At 39.6% G+C, this 21,526-nt stretch overlaps 1 protein-coding gene across 5 annotated transcripts in view; it reads right to left on the bottom strand.

The window, feature by feature from the left end:
- The window catches only part of PNPLA7 (patatin like phospholipase domain containing 7), a 125,492-nt gene that overhangs the window by 93,053 nt on the left and 10,913 nt on the right, over positions 1-21,526 (bottom strand). For all 5 annotated transcript variants that reach the window (XM_056352666.1, XM_056352662.1, XM_056352665.1 and 2 more), the window contains exons 10-17: positions 16,478-16,606; positions 15,055-15,135; positions 14,323-14,467; positions 13,686-13,778; positions 9,116-9,216; positions 8,082-8,228; positions 3,853-3,930; positions 2,794-2,999 (exon numbers count right to left, since the gene is read on the bottom strand). In XM_056352666.1, coding sequence (XP_056208641.1) covers positions 2,794-2,999; positions 3,853-3,930; positions 8,082-8,228; positions 9,116-9,216; positions 13,686-13,778; positions 14,323-14,467; positions 15,055-15,135; positions 16,478-16,606 — 980 coding nt within the window. The remainder of the gene's footprint in view (positions 1-2,793; positions 3,000-3,852; positions 3,931-8,081; positions 8,229-9,115; positions 9,217-13,685; positions 13,779-14,322; positions 14,468-15,054; positions 15,136-16,477; positions 16,607-21,526) is intronic.

The raw sequence follows: 21,526 nt of genomic DNA, 5'->3' as shown, positions 1-21,526 counted from the left end.
CTACTAAGAGGCTGCTTTCATTTCCATCTGGAGCTCTCTGTTATTTTACTCAGTGCTACATAGCTTCTACAAGAGTATCAGCACAGAGGGTAGAAGTCCATCCTTATGCACAAGAACAGGAAGACTGAATCCAGCCCCCCATCATCAGCCAGGTTTCTTCCCTCTTACTTGGACATTTTCATCTTCCCTCTTCTGTTTGGCACCTGCCTGACACTGGGGAAATTAAAACCCAAAGCTCTGTACTACAGAAACCTGTTTCTGAAGGGATCCTAAGGATTCTTTATTAGAAAGCTCACCAGATACAGTGGGAAAGGGCTCAACGAGCATCTGTGAAAGCCTGGGACTTATGCAGATATTCTTGCGGATGTGGATGCAATTTGATATTCAGCTTGGCTGGCGATACCAAATAAAAATCAAAGCATTCCTGCTTCTCTGCCAAGCACACATGATTAAGACTCCAAACTGTGAAATTTACTGAAGCAGAAAATGTGAGAGAGTCCCCAGTACCGCAGAACCTGAACATATTCCCTCAAGAGAGTGTGGTGACAACTTGATTACACTGCTCGTCAGGAGACACCAACAGTTGCAGCGTAGGCACTGCACACTTAGTACATCAGTGCAGCAAAATAGCAAAGCATTTAAGGTATATGCTATATAATTAGCTAGTGTCACCCCTATACTTAAACTCTACATTTGCAGATAGTTATTTAGTCATGTTAGGACCACGTAAATGGCTCCTGCCCTCAAGTTTCAGCGAAATGGATTTGATCTGTTGTCCAACACCCAACATGCAATTCTAAGCCCTGGGCTACTTCCATTACCGTGCTCTTTGCCTAATGGCAACTATTGACCGTGGTCTTTCTGCTTGGCCCTCTCATTAATTATTGAGAGAAACCACATACAATGTTACAGGGCAGCTCAAAGAAAAAAGACTAATGTAGTTGACAAGAAAGGAATTTTGGAGAATAATGGAGGTTCTTGTCTAATTTATTCTGGTCAGTAAGAAAGTTAAGAGCCCCCTCAAAAAAAACCAAACTCATTTCCTGTGAGATTCTGAGCAAAGGAGAAAACCTAACATTGCAGGACTATGAGCACTGAATTTGGCACAAAAGGTGGAAAATAAAATTTACTTCTGATTTTATTAATAAGTTTTTTTTTCTCACACAGTTCAAAGCAAAAATGAACTAACTTGGAGAAACCTCATGCTTCTCAAAGACTTTCTACCATAACACTTTTAAATACAGGAACAGGAGTTAGAAGTGATCTAAAGTGTGGATTTCAAGAGAAATTGTGAAGGTAGAATGCTGGAAGATCACAGAGCTCATAAAATGCAGAGAACTGGCAAAAGACTTTTCAAAGGACCAAAAAAAAAATTTGAAAGGTCCCCAAAATGATGAAGAGGTGATATCACTAACTCTTAAGGGGTTAATAGACAAACAAGAGACAACTCAGTTCTTGAGAGAAAAAAACTCAGGAAAATAAGCTCAAGCAAATGAGAGAGTTAATCCAGGACTGAGTATCAAATAAAAAAAAAAAAAAAAAAAAGAGAGAAGAAAAGGTGGAATATCTGACCGCTTGGCTGAGGCGACATAATGAAAACTGAAGTCAGAAACTAGTAGGAAAACAACAGCAGAAGAAAAAAAAGAAGGAAAAAGCAAGACCTTAGAAGAAATAAATGTGATACGGGATGGAATGGCACAAGTGGGGAGCATCTATCAGAAATTAGGTCAAAGAGTTGACATCCACTGCACAGACTTGAAAAAACACAGGTAATCAACCTAGCACACTGCTGAGAATAGCGTGTTCAGTTTCACTGCATACAGCCTTTTGCCCGAGGTGAAAAAAACAAAAATCACAGAATAAGATTCTTTGGTAGAGTTGGTTAGGAATACAAACAATTAGAAGGACTTAGAAAGTAAGAAGTACACAGGAACATCCAATGTAATAGAAGCCTAGAAAACACAACCTCAAAAAGCCCTATGCGCAACACAGCACTGATGGCACGTTCAAGCAGAAGTTGAAAAAGGAGTTTAGAAAAGCAAATAGAGGTATTTGACACAAATTATGTGTGAACTAACAGTAAGTCTTAACAATAGGATCATGGAATAAATCAAGGGCATTAATCATTAATATTGGACAATGAGGCTAACCATAGTCATCATATTGGGGGGTTACTTAATTTTTAATTGGTTTTTGATCAATTAAGCATTAAGTCACAAGTCACATACTGCTTCCAAGGTCCAGAAAGGAACCTGTCTTGCACAGGGGCATTACTGTTTGACCTATTCTATTAGTGAGCATTGAGAACCTACAATCACACCACCACCAAACATCCATAACACACCCAACAGCCTGGTCTGTGTTGGGAAACAGAACCGGGGTGGTTCTCCAGCAAAAACGAATAACTAAAAGAAAGGGCCTGGCAACGAGGCACTGAACCTAGCAAAGCACAGGCTCTGGCCAGGCCTTATTTGGAATACAAAATATGTGAGTCTTGGGTTGTAAATCACAGCCCATTGGGTTAAGTGCTCTATAAACCTGGAACAAAGGAGGTATCACCATTTAATATTACCATGTTCCCTGCATGACCACTTGCTGGAGATAAAGCCATTCGATAGATGGGTCAGAGTTCATCTGGGTGCTTAAAAACCTCATGTAAACGATACAATTTCCTGCGGGATGTACTGTAGCAGTACTGCACCACACACACATCCACTATTCACATTTGTTCAAAAGGGCCATAAAAAAAAAATTTTAGTAATAATGAATAGATGTTTTCATGGCAGAACTCACTCGTAGAAATGGGACTTGGAAATAGACAAGAAGCTGCAGTCTCGATTGGCCTTGATGGTGAAAATCAGCGGTTCCCCCGTCAGGACAGCAAGCTGGCCTACGAGTTCTCCTGGATGGGTAATGAACAGGCAGGTGTCCTCCTCCGAGTCTATCTTTCGTTGGTACACATGAAGCATCCCCGAGACCACAAAGCAAACATTAACATCCTGGAGAAAATGGGAAAAGAGCTCCATAAAATCCCCGAAGATTTTAAAAGCAATTATCACAGTGACAGTACTAGCATGACCGATCTGTTTTCCAGAAAGCGCCCTATAGTTTTTGAACAATTAGGTGATAAAATAAGACACAACAGTGAATTATTAAAAGCAGGTTATGAATATTTAAAACTAAGCAGCCACAATATTGAAAAACGTGTTTCTCTTTGTGTGGTTATGAAAAACGAAGGCTGCATCTGTAAGATCTCAAGAAATAACAACTGAATTGCGAATGGAGATAATGGGGTAATCACAGCAGCATGACAAGGGACATCGCAGTTCAGCAGAGCAGAATACAGCAGCACTGTAATTGGAGCTGCCCCTCATCTGTGTTGCAGAAACTTGTTTATTTACACAGTATTATTATAAATTAATCTTGTCATATCCTAAATACAATTTGCTACAAACAAATAACACTGGATTTGTACTGGGGGGGCAGGGAGGGGAAATGCTTTACTGCAACTGAGTGACATCACCGAAAGTCCACAGTGCAGGACAAGAAAAAAGGCCACCTGGTCTCCATACCTCCTCAGGGAGGGTGGAGGTATGATACTCCGTACTTTCATATGAAAGTAATAAGAGCTGAAAACAGACGGGTACCGGATTTCCACTCTGGCTCTGGCTACACTGCTGCTCCACATGTGCAGAAAGGCTGAGAGCTGGCATTGTTCCATCTCAAGAAGACTTGGGAGGGGGTCAGGTGGGGATTTTCTATTTATCATCAACGTGATTAATTACCTTATGGTGGGGGGCAAAGTCCGAGTCAGACTTACATTCTCTGTACTCTCGGATGATGCTCACTCACCTGATCTCCTTGCCTCGACAGCACAGTCCCTGCAGTGACCTGATGCAATGTCACTTTGCCATTCAACAACGAAGGATCCTGGAGAAGAAAGGGGAAGGGGTACGATTTGCTTGTCTGTGCACACATAAAGATCCAAGGATGTGAGGAAACATCCAAATAAAGCAAGTAAGAATGGTATTTACTAAAGATGGTGGTCTAAGTACTTGAATCTCTTTAAAATATGGTGCATGATTTTTATAATTACCCAACAGACATTTCTTCCAGAAGAAAAAAAAAAGGTTTAATTCATTTCAATTAATCAAAAGGATATTCTTCAGGATTTTATATTTGTCAATTTTCCCCCCTGACTTTTAAGGGTCTATAACAAAGAGACCTGTATCAGCAGGCACAAAAATCATGAAATATGAAGTTATTTTCAAAGGAAGGTGAAACTAGAGGAGACTGTCTACATCATGGAGGAACTAGACAAGATGATTTAACACTTGCTTTATCACAGCCCTTCCCTGTTCACACAGCTCAGCTATGCTGCGCATGCATAGCAGATTTTCATACATACTGTAGACCAAAAGCTTCCCTAAAGGAATGAATTCTTGTGTTCATCACACGTGGACTACACAGGAGAGTGGGAATTGTCCTCCTGACTGATGGGGACGTGGGAGGGAGGGGTCTTTCCCACAGCCTGCCCTCGCTTCAGACTGAGCCCCAAACCCTTGCACTGGCGAGGCGCTGATCTGGTAAAGTGCACCAGCTGATCAGAAGATTCCTTTCCAGCTCCAAAGCTGGTCACAGAGCATAATCCTGAGTACGTAACACAGACAGCCAACAGGCATGGAGAGAATTTTCTTTCCATCTCAAAGAACTGCCCACACAATTTGGTGTCCCATGTGCAGTCAGTAACAAACCCTAACGCTTCAGGCCACCACTGCTTCGGTGAAACTTTCACCCAACCCAGCGAACCTTCAGAAGCTCAGCATTTTACCATCATCGCCTGAATGGGTAGGGGCAAAAACCTAGGCTCAACTACGCGATTCTCGCGCTATGCCAGTGACGTATGTGACAGTGCAGTCCTCACGTCTTGCAGCTTAACCTCTGCAAGGCAAAGCCAGATGCTGCTGTGTCCAGTACTTTGCCACTGAGGTAGAGCCATGAACAGCAAGAGTAAAAGCATGAGGCAAAGCATGCGCAGTAAGATACAACTCAGCGCAAGCAGCACAGCAGAATTTGCCCATAGTAATCAACCTTACGGCAGCAGGAAAACAATATAGCAGAGATGTAAACATTTTACCATTGACATTGTTATGCCAGGTTTTTATCTTTTCGGTTTTGGTTGAAAAAAAAAAAAATAGAGCAAGTGAAATAATCAGAATTATTCTTCACACCTACAGTTGATAAAAAGAACAGATTTTCATCAAAAAATAGCTTTATTGAAACCAATCTGTTCCACGGGAACATATCCAATGCAAAGAACCTGACAAGCACCTGTCAAAATATTTCAGTTCAGCAGTATCAACTTAACTAATTCCTAAGATGTTTCTTCTATCTTTATATGTTTATGGTTCTATAGTATTATTACCTATTCCTAAAGACAAAGCTTTAGCTGTGAAAGTGTCTCACAGTAAGGGAATACAAGCTCCCTAATGAGCTCTACTTACCAACGGCTTTTTTCTGGCTGTATTAGCTCTAACAAAGATTTTATTCCTGTCTAAGGTTACTGAAGTATTGGAATAGATTGCACACAAAGCTGTGAAGTCCTCATCATTGGAGATCTTTAAGAACAGCTTAGTCAAAAACCTGCCAGAAATGACTTGGCAATATTTGATTTTGCCTTGGGCATGAAAAGAGACTGAATGACCTCCAAGCAGACCTTGAAATCCTACTTTTCTGTGCTGTTACTACCCTGATTAAGCAATAAAGGAGCTGACAAACAAGATCACAGAAAAGATCCACCCTGCCTACTATCTTCTCTCTTGAATAGGCAAGCAAACCCAAAGTCAACATTGCATAGTTACAGGGTTTGTGCTAAATAACTCTGCACTGATCCCCTCCAGCTTCCAGGAAAAGAAGTTGCTAGCACAACAAAATCTATTTCATCGTAAGTTTCTTTCTTTGTGTTACTATAATAGTTAATCTATTATCTAAATTATATATATTACATACCACAAGTAGATAAATAAATTATCTAAAAATAGAAGTTTATGATGCAGAAGTGAAAGCACAAGCCACTTATAAACAATAAACAAAAGCAGTAATTAACTGGAACAGACAATTTTTTTTGTCAAAGGAAATTCCCTTTTAACTCACAAAGATAAGCCCTGCAACACTGTTTAACTCTTATATAACTGCACATAAAGCTGACAACACGTAAAAGTTGTATGAGGTTGAAAACCATTCATGACAGAGATCCAAGGAATGCAAGTTAATTAAAACAAACAAGAAAAGAATCTTAACTCTGAAGTCAGATACCTAAAGGTCATTTGAAATAATACTGCCCCTCTCCTATGGTAAATTATCCCCCCGTCTCTCTCTTACAGCATCATGGAAAAAAACCCAAACACTAAACAAAAAACCCCACCATCTGTCATCAAAACATCTTAATTTTATTCACACTGATTGGCTGCTCTGAAAAACGACAACTTAAAATCCCTTCAGCCAGCTAAGAAATGAAAGATCTGAGCTAATTTTTTAAGAGAAGAGCTTACAGAATTCATTTTCTTCCCTTATGTAAGTACTAGTGAACACATATTTTTAAACACAGTAAGATTTTTCTTCCATTGCCTGAAGAAGAATTAACATTTGCTATCCTGTATAGAAAAAACTAACATTGGCTTTTAAATGAGATTTCTATAATTTGGCTACATTCCATCAGATTCTTATTTGCTTGTGAAAAAAACGAGTTGCTGTAATACTGAATTTTGAAAAGGCTACCTTATTTCATTATTATTTACATCTTCATGTTAAAAACACTGCCTGTTAGATGCTGCATCTAAAGGACACTATTCCAATTAACTTCAACACTAATCTGTTTACTTCTTAAATCATTGAGAAATTTATTCTAGATTAAAAAAAAAAAAAAAGTGCTGTAATCAGTATCTTCAGCAACCATGGAATTCTTGTTTGTGATTCAATAGGTCTAAAAGAAGGAAGACATCAGTTGTATATTGGATACAGACTTTTGTTACACACTGCATCTGAGGCCAGTCCTACCAAGAACAGATGAAAGCACTGAGTCCTACTTGACTCCATCTGTAACAAGAATTCATTCTAAAATCATCTGCAGCCTTCCATGAGGATATAAATGCCTGAAAAAACTGAAAATTAACATAACAAGAGAGTTAAATCTCCTGCAAACTAACAGACAGTGCTGTACCCCTTCATCAAATTGGCAACAACGTAGAGCACGTCTCTCAAGCCCCACTACAGCTAGCTTAAAGATCAGGACATAGATTTTGAAGTTGCAAGGGGAGTAATTTGGAAATCGACAGGAAGCGTTAAAATCTGAAAGTAAATTTTAAGTTCTAGCAAGTGTCATTTAGCTGAGAGCTCTTCAGGCAGAGGCGGCTGCAGCAGCTGCACCCAGGTCTCTGGCAGCACCAACAGACGGGAGTTACTGAAATACAGGCTGTAATAAAACTAGGATATCTGCGACTGATTTAGACAGAAGTACAATTTTCCCAAATTGTCTGATGAGGAGAAAGATTTCCATTCCTTCTTACAACATGAAGGTGATAAGCAGGGGCTGAGCTCAAGAATGACGACCGCAAGGGCACCGGGCATTGCCTCGCAATGGGCATGGCACCGCCGCTCAGCCGCAAAACGCGCTCGGAGCCCTTGGCCAGATACAGAGATTCAATTCCCAAAGCCAAAGGAGGCACTCTCATGCTGTGCCGACAGGAGTAATAGATTCAGCAATCACCTGCACGCCTTTATATAACTTCTTCACACAGCATGCGAGAGCATGAAATTACAAGGCGACAGAAATTGCACGTTTACTTCTCACATGGATAAATTTGTACACAGTGAGAAAAAGATTCATGCAGAGCATTTCAGTATGGGCTTTTCAAATGGCAGAATAATTCAGATTTATTTCAGTCCTGCTAATAACTTCAACAACTTAAGAATAAAACATTCAGCTAGTCTACAGTATACTAGAGAGACAATTTACTTTTTAGTGCCTGGCAGAATGAGATGAAAAGCAAAAAGAAAACTCGTTTCTTCCTGCCACAACTTACATCAAGTTTCATCAAGGTTGAAAGGTCCTTCTTTGCTGCTTCGACAACTGCATCATTATGTTTGCTATTACAGGAATCTTGTGCAGCACTATAATGGAAAACCGCTGAAGGAGTCTCTGTCACCGTCACAGTCTTCTTCAGTATCGACTGCAAAGAACAGACACACAACAAGTATCAGTTTAGAAGTTGTAGTTGGCACGTACCAGCAAAAACTCGCTGTATCATCTGTGTTCTCTATCCACCATAGCTGGTGGCCTGCAAAATAAAAAGCTAGGTTTCCCAGAAAGCAACAACTTACTAACATCGTTATCCTTGCATTTTTCTGCAAAAGCTCGACACTCAAGTCAAAGTTACTCATCACAGCGTGTGAAAGGGAAGAATAAGAGACTTTTCAGAAACTGGGCAGCTGCCAGCTTCACAGAACTAAAACTTTATCAACACTGTATGCAAAGATGGAGGAAAAGATAACATGCCCATCAAGGTCACACTCTGTCACAGTTTCTCTTCAGATTTTGGTTTGCAGGTTTATAATTCAAGAGCATTTTTTTTTGTTCTTGACTTCCAGGCCAGTATCCATAAAAGGCAGACCACAAAAAGAAAAACACGTTTACAAATCTGACTGAAAACCTACAGAATGTTCAGAGACTGATACACATTTTTAATTCCTTGCTGCAAAGTAGTTCTCACAGATAAAGCATGGTCTGACAAATACATCTTTTCAAATAATCCTTTTCATGAGTCAAAAGGAAGGCGATACCTAAAATTAGGAAGTTGCAGCAGTGTCTTCCCATTACTTGCCGTGGGAATCTCCACAGGGTTTCAAAATCTGCACTAAAGAAAACCTAAACAGTCATCAAAATCTACTGAGACAACTGCAAGTTAGAACACACCAACACAAGAAGACCAAAGATCACAACTTGTAAAGAGTTGCAAGGGCAGCGTTTTGAAGTAAGGGAGAAAACATTTAAATGAATACCGCCGTAAGGAAGTGCAACGTGAGAAACACATGGGACTCTCCAAAGGAGACTACCTACCTTGCCCACAACAGGACTGCTGGCCATGTCCTCCGAGCCAAAGTGCACTCTGGCTCTTTCATACGCCATGTCCATGTCTGACTTGGCACCGCTGGAATTATCTACAAGCAATATAAACATTTTTTTTAAGCACCTTCTTTATTACAGTTTCTCATAAGTAGCAGATAGTACACAAAGTCAAGCAAGTTGTTGTCTGATTGCGGTTTTTTTCGTTTCTGAAGCTAAGAATAAAACAGCAAGTGGCATCCTCACATTCTTATTTATTTTCTAGTTCCTTTTGACCTGGAAGACTTGATGGGAATTTTAAATCTTCTCATCTGAGCTCATGTATACACTACATTCCAAAATTCCCACATCCACTCTCGTAACGTAATTATTTTGGGGTAGACAAGACAAAGTCATTTGGATTTCCCCATCATCAGTAAGAGGCATATCCAGCAAACAGATTTTCCTCATTTTTTTCAGAAAATTACTCTTATTAAGCTTTTCCCCATCAAACCAAATAACTTTTTGTACCCAGTATATTGCGAGAACTTTCATAGGGGGAACATTATGATAAGCAACTTCTAAAAGTCTCTCCATAGAAAGCATTCCCCTCCGATGCCTAACAATTTCAGATCTGTTCTAACACTTGTCTAAATTTCAGTGCATCTCACGTGCTGACAGATACCTAAGGAATTGCCTTACAGGTCTCAATTAATGAATCTGAAGTCACTAAGAACTTCTATTTCTTACTTCTCAATTTTAATACATCTTAATTATATTAGCTCTTTGGCTGTCCCATCCACCTTCCAGGAACTTCTCCAAGATAATAACGCCAACATAACCAGGAAACACTTCCTATTTAATTACCTTGAATAAGAGTCTGATGGCATACCAGCCTGATGATTTACAGATGAGTTTAAGAATCATGTAGAGATTACAACTTCCTCTAACAAATAAACCTGTAATAATTTACATCATAATTCCATGTCTAATATCTCAACTATATATTCAGAAAAGTTTGTTTTCTCCCTTCTGTTACTACATTGTTCATATACTTCTGCATTTTTAAATACAAATTCATGCTCAAAAACAGGATGGGCCCTTCAGAAAAGCAATGGTCTTTCCTAACTGTTGAATTTTGTTACCTAATAAACTCCGAAAGGGCTCAAATTTTTAATTCTGAATTCCTCCCTGGTTCCCCCTGACCCCCACCCCCCACCTCACCTTGAGTTTGCCCGGGATTGCCCTGATCTTGGAAAGTTGGGTCTTGAAAACATGGAGCTGCCCTCTGTATACACTCTTGTGACATATGATAGTGTGGAAATACTATCCTTCCAGAAAAAGTTGTATTTTAAAGATTAAATTTATAAAACAACCGTTTTATTTCTGAAGGAGCTGCTCAACTCCTGTCTCCACCCCAGCTAGGACAAGGAGAGAACGCTACTGTCCCAAAGATTCAGATCTACCTCTGAGTACTCTTTTCCATGTTATCTACAAATACGAACAAATCTTGGCGTGTAGTAAATCCCCATCTGCCACTGGAGTCATAACATCATTTTATGATTAGCCTCCAAACCAGAAACCCAACAAGCTGACCCAAAGACTGTCATCAGCAAAACCTGCAAACCATGAGACCAAACAAACAAAAACCCCACAAACCAAGCCAAAAAGCTGTTGATGCTACTAACTGAATTTCATACACATGGCAACATTAAAGACCCTAAATTAGTTATAAATACAAAAAGCTGGGATAGTAGAAATAGCAGCATGGAAATCCATATGGGCTGATTTGACTAGCTGTCAATTATACTGCCCCACAAACCATAGTGTCAGCGTAATTACTAAGCCCCAATACACCAAGGGCATTTTAAATCTAAACACACACTTCTCAGGTTAAACCTAAATAATCTGATAATGGGTATGTAGGCATGAAAAGCATCCTCTACATAGCTCTGCATATTAAAAAAAAAAAAAAAAAAAAATCAGAGAGAGGAAAAAGAGGAGGCATTCTAAGAATGAAAGCTTATGTCTACTAGACTTCTATTCCAAGTAGAAGTCTTCATCTCAGTCGTAGATATAAGCTTCCCACACAGTGATTAATTAAGCTGTCTTGTTGCTCAAATGGGAGTTAGAAAGGATACAGCAGAACAAGCTTTAACTAGAACCGTTGAGTCAAAAGAACAGAAGACAGTGGGGAAACTCAAGAGTGGAATGCAATCCTGTTTGATGAACACATGCTCGTTGGTATCCCACACACTGCTGGTATGGAAGTCACTGCAAAAACAATGGCAACTGACACAGTCCCTGGCAGCAGTTCAGCTACCTCCTTCCAAGCGCTCGCTCGCCACGCGACCTGCTTTTCCTGGTGCGGCTGGTTCTGCGCTCCTGCACGTACGCCGGAGGGTCACGGCTTCACTTTTGAAGAAGGAAAAGCACCTTCTCTTAACTCTTGATTAAAAAACCCCAGCAAACCAACCGATACAAGATAACCGCTGTTCAACCCATTAAGTTGGGAACACTTACTTCCAGGAACAACAAAACTGCTGAAGTTATCACAGACAAAAGATCCCACTGTTTTCTTTCAATCATCTAACTCTTCTGTCCACCAGCCCAGATAGTCCACATGACTTCATTACATACTTCTCCACATAAAGGGCTAGCTTATTTAAAAAGTAGACTAGCCTAAGTTGGCAGGATGGTATTTCCTCATCTACACAACTGCAATGTTTCAAGTTAGACAGCTATACAAAAAACAGAAGAACAAATTACACCCCAAACCCAGGGGCAACTGAAGCAAAAATGTTTTCCCCAAAGTCACTTTGAGCAGTTTTTGTTAATTCTAATGAGCCAAGCAAATCAAAGAGATGCTGAGATAATAGCAGCTGTATCACTCTATTAACACAGTTTTCTTTTCTCTGAATCAATATTTCCCACAGAGCCTTAACACACAGTAAGGTAGTGGAATAGAATCTGAAGCAAGATCTTCATCTCCTCATTACAGACATCAAGATACTTTCCATGCAAGCTAAACAGTGACTGTAACCTCAGTGCAGTGAGCATCAATCAGCTCTGTTAACTGAGGTAAATCATAATTACCCAATTAGATACACTCCTTCTGTCAGTAAAAATTAATTTTCTCTCTCTCCTAAGCTCTGTGTACCCTGACATAACTCTCACGACACATAAAAGGAGAAAGGAAGGACAAATGGACAACACATCCACTGCTAAGTATGCAGGGATCCTTCTACATAAAAGCTTCTAAGAACACGCGTGGACTCTACCTTAAAAATGTTACAGGGCTGCATAGGCAGATCTCCCTGAACTACTTTATCTACCTGGGTGAAAAATGGCTATGTTCAGAGATTTCACCACCGAATCACATTTGCTGGTACATTTTATAATGTGTAGTGCAAAAGAATCTAACATGTATGAAAATAAGCCAAGTCTTGCATGGGTCAGTTCAATATTTTCCCTTAATTTGTTTCCCTGCTTCAGAAAGATGATCTACGTACAACTAGTCAAAATCCTACTTCTCCGTCACATCCACCCCTCTGCACAGTTACATGGAAGTCATAAAAAAAAAAAGTAACTGAGACATTGTACATTTGCACAGTGGAAATTGAAAATAAAGCGAATCAGCTCTCTATTGTTAAAAATGAAGTAACTACCTGTTCTTTTCTACATACCACCAGCTTAACTTGATAGCAACAAGTGTTAGAAACCTTAAGTTGGGGAAAGACCTCAACGCCAAGGTCTCCCCCCTTGCCTCCATACACTCTAATCCCTCATAGTATGTTTTTACCTCCTAAGCCATTTAAAGTCAACAATAATAAATAATATGTATATCTTCTAACGTATCCAGGGTACCTTTATTCCACTGATTAAACTCCATATGACTTCTCTGTTAGCAGTATCTTCATAATGGCTACCGCATCTAAGCATGACCTTACAACTACCTCAAGCTCATTAGTTTGGTACACAGTTAACGAAAGGCAGATGCCAGCCTTCTGTGATTCACTCATTTTCTATACCTTAAGCATAAAGCCAACCTAAACAACTGGCCCAGAGGAAGATGCCTACAGTGGAGATGACTGAAGTCGCAGTATTCATTTCAGTGAACATCAAAACAGCTCAGCTTCATAAATGCCTCATCAGAGCATTCAGTGATAAATCACCTTTATTACCCACTCAAAAAACATTCTTCTAAACGCAACAAAGCCATGTAACGTGCTCTCTGGGACAATCAGCCAAGCAAGAATCGTGTGTCACCTTTTGCATGAAAGATGACAGCATATCATCATAACTCACTTTGTTTCAGTTCTATCAATTAATAAAGCTCTTCATCTGCAGGTTTCTAGTTAGCCAAATTACTGTATGATCCTCGCTGCTAATAAAGACAGTAAGTGAATGCTCTCTTAGATAATACTCCATTTGTTACTTCAGAAAATAAACTTCTGACAAACGAGTTAGGAAGCAGTACTACTGCAAGATGATTATCTAACCCAGTGCTCCAGAGAGCGTGGTCTTCCCCCCCTATGATTAGATGCATTATGTATTACCCACAATTTAACCAAGTACTACTTACTAGAAGTCTCTGCAGACCCTGCGTAGGGAGGTGAAGAGAGACTTCTTCTGAAAACATGCTCAGAGTTTTCTGTACCAGAGATCTTCAACGCATCTGAAATTTAGAAACAGAAGTTATATGAATAACACAAGGTACTCCCTAATAAAATTGCACTGACAGCAAGAACCTCTCACTATCCAGTTACTAAAGGCTGTGTAAAAGGCTTTGAAACACCAATGTTAAACACTCTTTAAACCTACTTCCTACTTCTAATTATTTAATTTTTTTTTTAGGTTCAAAGATAAATAGCAAGTCAATTTATTTTTCTGGGTTTAGCTTTCATACTGACACTTCAACCTGAAAGCCTACACATATCCAGCAATTCTTCTGCTGGTATCTAGAGTGCAAAATTTTTTACAGCTTCTCCTATGGAGAACATTAGGAGCCACTTTCTTTTGCCCTCTCCCTCACCCCTTGACATCATTAACGACACAGTAATAATTTCCTATTACAGCTAAGGACTACCCAAAGACTTCAAAGCTGAAACTGATTTAAGACAATCCTAACTGCTCTAATGAAATAAAAATCCTCCGATCAATAGCACAACAATTAAAGAGCATCACAAGGGACAGTTACCACACATCTCCAGAAATACTACCTATTTCCACTGCTTCCCCAGCTTTTTCAAACTTCTCTCCACGATCTTCCTCTGACACATTAGACACTTGTCTTTTTACTGCTTTGCTCGAACTTCCTCCAGATGTTACACTTGTCACAGAGATGAGCGGGATGGCTTGGCTCTGCTGCAAGAGGCAAGGTGAACAGGCAAACATCACCCACACACGTTAAACAGGACTGGACCACGTATTGAACCTGGCGTAGTTCTCCCAGTTGCAGTGATCTATCGAAGATTATCAAGGGTGGCCTCACAATGATATCTGCCAGCCCCCCCAGCACTCCTAGGTACATCCAGTCATGGCCCATGGACTTATGTACGTCCAGTTTGCTTAAGTATTCCCTGACCTGATCCTCCTCCATCAAGGCTACATCTGGCTTTGAACCGTTACAGGTAGAAGTGACTCAGTATCATTAACAAACGTCAGGACTGCTGAAACACACTGACGTACGCGCACAGCCACCCGTTTGAAGTTACGCACTTCTTCAAACTGTTGAAATTTAAGCTTCCCCTGCCCCCAACTCCCCAGGCATCAGCGTAGGCTAGATTTATGGGCTACAGATTTTCTAACAAGTACTTACTTCTCATGTACTGTCATTATTAAATCAATAAGTAACACTTGCTTTACAATCTTCTGAAAGAAGGAAAACCTCTCTGTGCCAAGTCACGGAGGGGCTGCATAGGAAGAGCCGATAAAATGTACCCCAAACTTACACAGTTGAAGAGCTCAGTAGTCAGACCCAGGTAGTTATGCAAAGCAAGGAACGTCACTCTCTGCAGCCTTACCATGATGATCTAGAAATGGGAAATCAAGAAGCAGTAGGAATGAGTTTTGCATTCTCCCACGCTTGTTCTTGCATTTAGTAATCTAGTACAGTTACATACCAGAGTACCTGAAGGCACTTCATAAAATACCTAAGCTGAAATTCCTTTTTAGCTGTTGATAAACTGAGGCAAAGATACATTCAAGTGATTTACCAAAAACTTCAAAATTGTTTCATGGCACAAGTTTGTTTCTGTATACAGTAATAATAAACATGCCTTGCAATAAAAGCGTTTGCTTCCATTTTCGCTCCTTCATTAAAAAAATTTATTCCAGCATGCCCCATACAGAGCCTGTGCTACTGCTCTACAAGCACTCTAAACTAGCCTAAGGCACCACTGACACCTGACCTTCCTCTGCCCTGGCAGCTTATTCCCACTCTTAATCCATCCTCTCTTTTGTATCAGCTCTCACAGAGCAAATTAAATTGGTATAATTATCTGTTCTCCTCAACCATCAGTATTAGAAGGTTCATGTGTCACACAAATCATCCAGATACCAGAACAATTTGCAAGGACAAAAAGATTTCGAAGTGATAGTAAAACAGAAGGACAGACCAGAATGACTCATCAGGTCACGTGCACTTAATTGCCTATTATACCTGTGGGACAACGCACCACCTGGCAAACTCTCCAAACTGAAATCCTGAACACGGCAGTCCCTGCACTAGCTCCCACTTACAGGATGCACAACATACTCCCAGTGCTCACCTGAGAGCTAAGCTCCTGCAAAGCAAGGGAAGGTGAACTTACAACTAATGCAAAGCACACACAGCTCTTTCCTCAGATGCCAACAATCACTTCTCAAGGGGAAATTCATGTCAGTCTGAATTTTGTGAATTTTACAAAGCATCACCCCTTAGCAAATGGCTTCTGAGGGTACACCAGTCCTTTTTCAGAAAATGAGAGTCTTTTCCACACTCTAAGCCATTCTGAAGCCTTGCTGGTGCGTAACCATGATGCAGAGCCCATGCCAGCCCGTTCTATTCCACCGGGGCCAACAAGCTTACAGTGCAGGTCAGGCTGATTCGAGAGCCTGTCACATACAGAACCTGATTCAGTGTGCATATATATTTTTATATACACAAATTATTTATTTCTGTATGTGATTAAGGCTGAGATCATTAAGTCTAGGGCTCTAAGAGCAAGAGGAATAGCAGAACTAGACCAAATCTTGAAAAGAAGCTATACTGAACAGTTCCACACCTGCAAAAGGATGATTAGCTTGCTGAACTTCGAAACATCTTCCCTGTAACTTTGAAATGAGAGTGATTCCCCACCCATCCACCCAATTCCACTTAACAAAGCAGCCTACCTGTACCACTCTAACAAGAGTTTCAGGGTATTTCTGGAAGACATCTTGAAAGGCACTTGCTGGAAGTCGCAATATAGAGGACGGAACGGCTGCTCGGGCTGAGACTGTTTTATAAGGAGCAGGATGACCCTAATAAAGTTTCAGAGACACAAGGTTAATCCACCAATTATCTGACCCAATTCTTCCCAATCACTTCCCAAATTTCTACTTTGATATCGTATATGCTTGACACGACATCATCTAACCCCAAAAAGCCTTGAACTTATGCTCCATGACCTACAGGGAGTGGAATGAGGGCAGCAGGGTCAGGTGAATTCACACCAGCAATTTCACTACCATTAAACAGAAACACAGGTAGAGAAATAAAAGCTACGAGAAGGTGCATCACGTTAAGGCAAACTGGACGGTCTGTCAACTCTGTTAGTTTTATTACAGATGAAGCCAGGCTTCAGAAGTATTTCAAATTCCAGCTATTCAAGACTGCAGAGAAAAGAGGTTTTGTTGGTTTTATTATCTGATGTCCAAGCTATTTACTGCAATAACACACACAGACTCACACAATCAGCGAAAGAATAACAAAGTTGTATAGCAATTACATACTTAATGGAATTACACAAAAACCAGGCAGACATGTTGTGTTGTATGTATCTTCATATATACGTATTAAATATTCCAAATGACAAAGCCAAACAGCTGCTCTTTACTTGACATGAACTGGTTATAGACTGTCCTGAGTTCCTCAAAGAAGAGATGGGGAATTAACAAACCAATGAAAGATAAAACTGTAAGCGTGTAGAATACAAAGATTTTTGACACTGAAAGGCAAGCTTCTGGTTTAGGATTTTCCCCTTCAATCAGAACAGATTTTAACAGAAATCTACTGCTAAAAACTTGGATTAAAAAAACTCCAAAAACCCCTTCTACCTTGTTAATAAATGCTGAAAAGAATGTAAGTTATTAATTCATTTACTAACAGATAAAATATTGATTTGTCCAGCACTTCTAAGATAAAAGGAGTCATTTTGTGGTACAGAGCAGGAGCTAATGAATAAATGGTGTTTCTACTTTTAACAGTCACAGCTTCTGAAGCTTTCATTCCTCCTGAGCAGCAGAAGGCAAATTTTTCCAAACACTAAACATCCAGATGCTAAATGCTGATTACAAGTCAAAAAACTCACAAGTCTTCCAGAGCATCAGACAATTAAACAATCGCTGCAGAAGAATTTCTGCCTAAAGAACACAGTAAAAACAAACAATACATTCTGTAGAACTGTAACTGCTCTGGAAAATAAAGCTACAGCTCTGTCTGCCTGCTGGTCTGGAAGTCACGATGAAACAGATTCTAAAATTAAATTAAATTAATTGGAACCAATTTCTTAATTACACCAACTTCAGCTGACCTTCTTATAAAATCTAGGGATGATATTAATAGCTTTGATTTTCAAGTTCCTGAGGGATTTTAAATTTTAAACATTTCTTTGACCTACAGTGCAAAGCTACCAGGCATCCTCAGTTTTCCTGAGTTTCTTTTAATTAAGTAATTAACAAACACCACTTCTGTGCTTTTGCTGTACCCACAAATAAATGCAACATGCCTCCTTTACAGGCCAGTTTAAAGCCTGGCTTCAGACAAGAATTCATTTGGAATTTTCCTTGGATTCAAATGTAAAAGAAGATGCATATAGTCTGCTTTTAAGCACATACATTGCTATATTTGCTTTCAATTGTATTTCCTACCAACCTCTACACCAAGTACACAGTGACAAATAAAGGAAATTATTAAATCTTTAGACACTGGACAAAGGATAAGCAATAAGCTTAATAGCGTTCCATAGCAGATACTCAAAAAGGCAAAATAAGTACTGTATATCACATTTATATGTTCAACACCCAGTAAAGCGTTAGGGTTTTTTTCTGAACAGTGCCTGTTTGAGGATAGACAGGCCACTGCTGACAGTCTCTCAGAAAACCCATTTTAGGATAATAACGGATAGTGATGCAGCAGCCTTTTTCTCCAAAGAACAGCCCATCCCTCCAGTTTTTCAGCATATAATTTATCCTTTTCAAAATCCCTGCACAAGAGCAGCCTGCTTTTGAAAGGGCCAACCACCATGTCTAATTGGTTTGAAACATGGTAAAAGCTGTCAGGGGAACTCAAAGAGGAAATGTTCCCATAATTGTCAGTTCCCTTAAATACAATGTAATCAGCAACACATGGAGAATACCATGTTTAAATTATGCTATTTTACAATCACACACTGAGGTCACATGGAACAGCAAAGTTATAATCAGTAGTGACCTAGGGTTTTGTCAACAGAGAACTTTTTGTTCTCAACACAGGTAACTATTTACTTCTGTCTTGTTCCAAGAGCTGTGGAGTAATTCAATATTGTAGGTGACAAATGTCACAGCTAAAGCAGTAGTTGAATCCAGAATAATGAAATTCATTTGGATTTGGCCAACAAACCTGCTACAAGACACACAGGTGCCTTACACTCTCCCACCTGGAGCGGTAACTACTTTTGTACCCAAAAATTAACATACTCTCCCTATTCCTATCGTTTGGATTTTGTCTTCCTCCACGCCACACCAATGCTGCTGCAACCCAAAGTTCTTGCAGCAATCAATTGCTTCCTTATGACCTCATTTATCTTGTCCACTGCCACATCCATCTTGTCCACTGCCATTTAAACAGACCTGAGCCCTGCAGGCTCACCTTTATCCGTGTTTTTTCACTTTTTTTAATCCTCAGACTTCCATTTTTTTTCCACCCCTCAGTCACTGGCAATTGATCAATATTCCTCCCAATCTCTTCTTTTTCATTCCAACTATGCCACCTGCTCACAGTTTTCCAAACACCACCTCCACATGGAGATGGACAAAAGCAGAGTAAAACCCAAAGCGCTAACAATCAGCATCAAATGCTGTCTCCATTTGTCCCATTTAACTCTGAATGGAAGTTCACCATTCAGGAAAAAGATCTGACTGCACATACGGGTAGAGTGAGCAACAGCTTCTTGCATGGACATCAAGAACGTTCAGTTCAGAGACTTTAATATTTGAGGCAGCAGCAAATCAGAGTCAGATTAACTACAACGCTGAATTGTTCCAAAGCACCAGGAAAGGGCTGGCATCTACTTGGCTTCAAAAGCTTCCAGTTTCGAGAAAGCAGCATTTATCTGTTTTCAGAATAAGTGAAACACAGAACACGTCTCCTGTCACAGCTGATATCTTTGTATTTAGTAGATCTAAGGGGACTTTTCCATTTGAAAAACTGGAAAATTAATTGAGAAAAAGTACCTCTTGCATGAGCTTTCTTTTAGATCCAACAACAAGAGGTCACCACTTCTTGCAGCAACCTCGATTTTCTTGCACATCTCTTGGTCAAGTAGGGGACCAGCCTGACATCACGTGTTATAAAATCAGTCAAAGGAATCACAAATTCAGCTCAGACAACTGACATCCTCTCCAAATACATTCTTTCTTGACGTCAGATCCCTGTGTTTGGTGGTACAGTGAAACCTAATGAAGGTTATGGTATCTGCAGGGAAGCTGTAAGACTCACTAAGCTGGAACACCACTGAGAAGTCTCCTCTATTTTGACCAACGCTACTTTCTCTCTCCTTGCCCATTTTCATGCTAATCCTATACCTAAAGTCAACAAGGAGCACAAGGAAGAGGAAAAACAGAAACACAACCACCAGTTCACAAAGATGGGAAACAAGGGAGAAAAGAGAAAGCTGTAAAAATAAATGAGAAACAAGTTACTTTAGCAAAAAAGTTTGCAAGGTTTTTCGTTATATACTCTTATGCATGCTGAGAACTCTTTTCAACACACTACCAATAATTTTTATTTTCTGATTTACCAGTGAGAACAGGTAAAGACAAAGAAGGAAAAAAAAAAGATATAGAATGAGAACTAAAAAAACACCAACAACCAAGACCACCAACAAAAAAAAAATCAACAAAAAACCCACAAGAAAACCATACCACAACACAAAATGAATGGCAACCACTCTTTAAAAAAACCCAAAACTACAAACCATTGTTTTAGAAGAAGGATTTCTCCTTGTTTATTCAAAAAGAATATAGGAAAAAAATATGATTAGTATTCATGTTCCTATACAATGGTCCTTCTCTTTAGAATACTGTCATTAAGAAAATACACTGATGGAAGTAAAAAGGCCAAAGCTATCTCTGACGCTGCTACGAATATGGATTTGACAGCAAGAACTAGACTTATACAGTCCAAATTATTCACGTGCCATTACTTTCCACAGAAGAAAGTGTGACGACCACGCTCAAAAACTGTTTATCACTTTTGATAGGCTTTATGGAAATTATATATGGAGATATATACTCGCATCTAAAAGTGGCAAAGCATATTTTACAGAATCATTAAAACCACACATAGAATAACTGTACTTTTTAATGAAAGGAGACAGGCAAGCACAAGAGAAACATGATACATAGTCAACTATGAACAACTTCCTGATTAGCTTATCTTCATTCTCTCAACTATCTAAATCCCTCAGGAAGCACTTGTAAGTCCTTTTGTATTACCAAAAAGGATGAATCCACCACCTTCAACTGAGATACTCCTAAATAGATGCACTGTGGCAATTTCAGCAAAACCATCATTTTAATTCCAACTGAAACAAAACCCATGCCACTGATTTGTGCAACAGATTTGACCAGCTAGCACTGAACTCATCTTGTCACCTGCCAAAGAGCACAACCTTCAGAGGGTCACCAGCAACGTTAACATATTAGGAAAAAATTAAATCCATCAACTGGTTTCACAGTATAATTACAGTAATAACAACTGTCAGATTCATTTTCATTAGACTAAATAAAAATAAATTCAGTAAGTAACAAATCAAACAGCGTAAAAGCCTGGACTTCTGGGCCCTAACCTGGTTCTCCTCCTGACCATTTTGTGACCTTGAGCAAACCAAACCATACCTCAGTTTTCCAGCCATAGAAGAATAATTTAAATCCTACCACTTATGAGAAGTAGCTAGTGTTACACCGTCAAGCACACACATT

This window comes from Falco biarmicus, chromosome 9 (assembly GCF_023638135.1).
Source record: "Falco biarmicus isolate bFalBia1 chromosome 9, bFalBia1.pri, whole genome shotgun sequence".
In the NCBI taxonomy this organism is placed as follows: domain Eukaryota; kingdom Metazoa; phylum Chordata; class Aves; order Falconiformes; family Falconidae; genus Falco; species Falco biarmicus.
The sequence above is the reverse complement of the archived record's forward strand: the minus strand, read 5'-3'. Positions and strand labels throughout refer to the sequence as shown.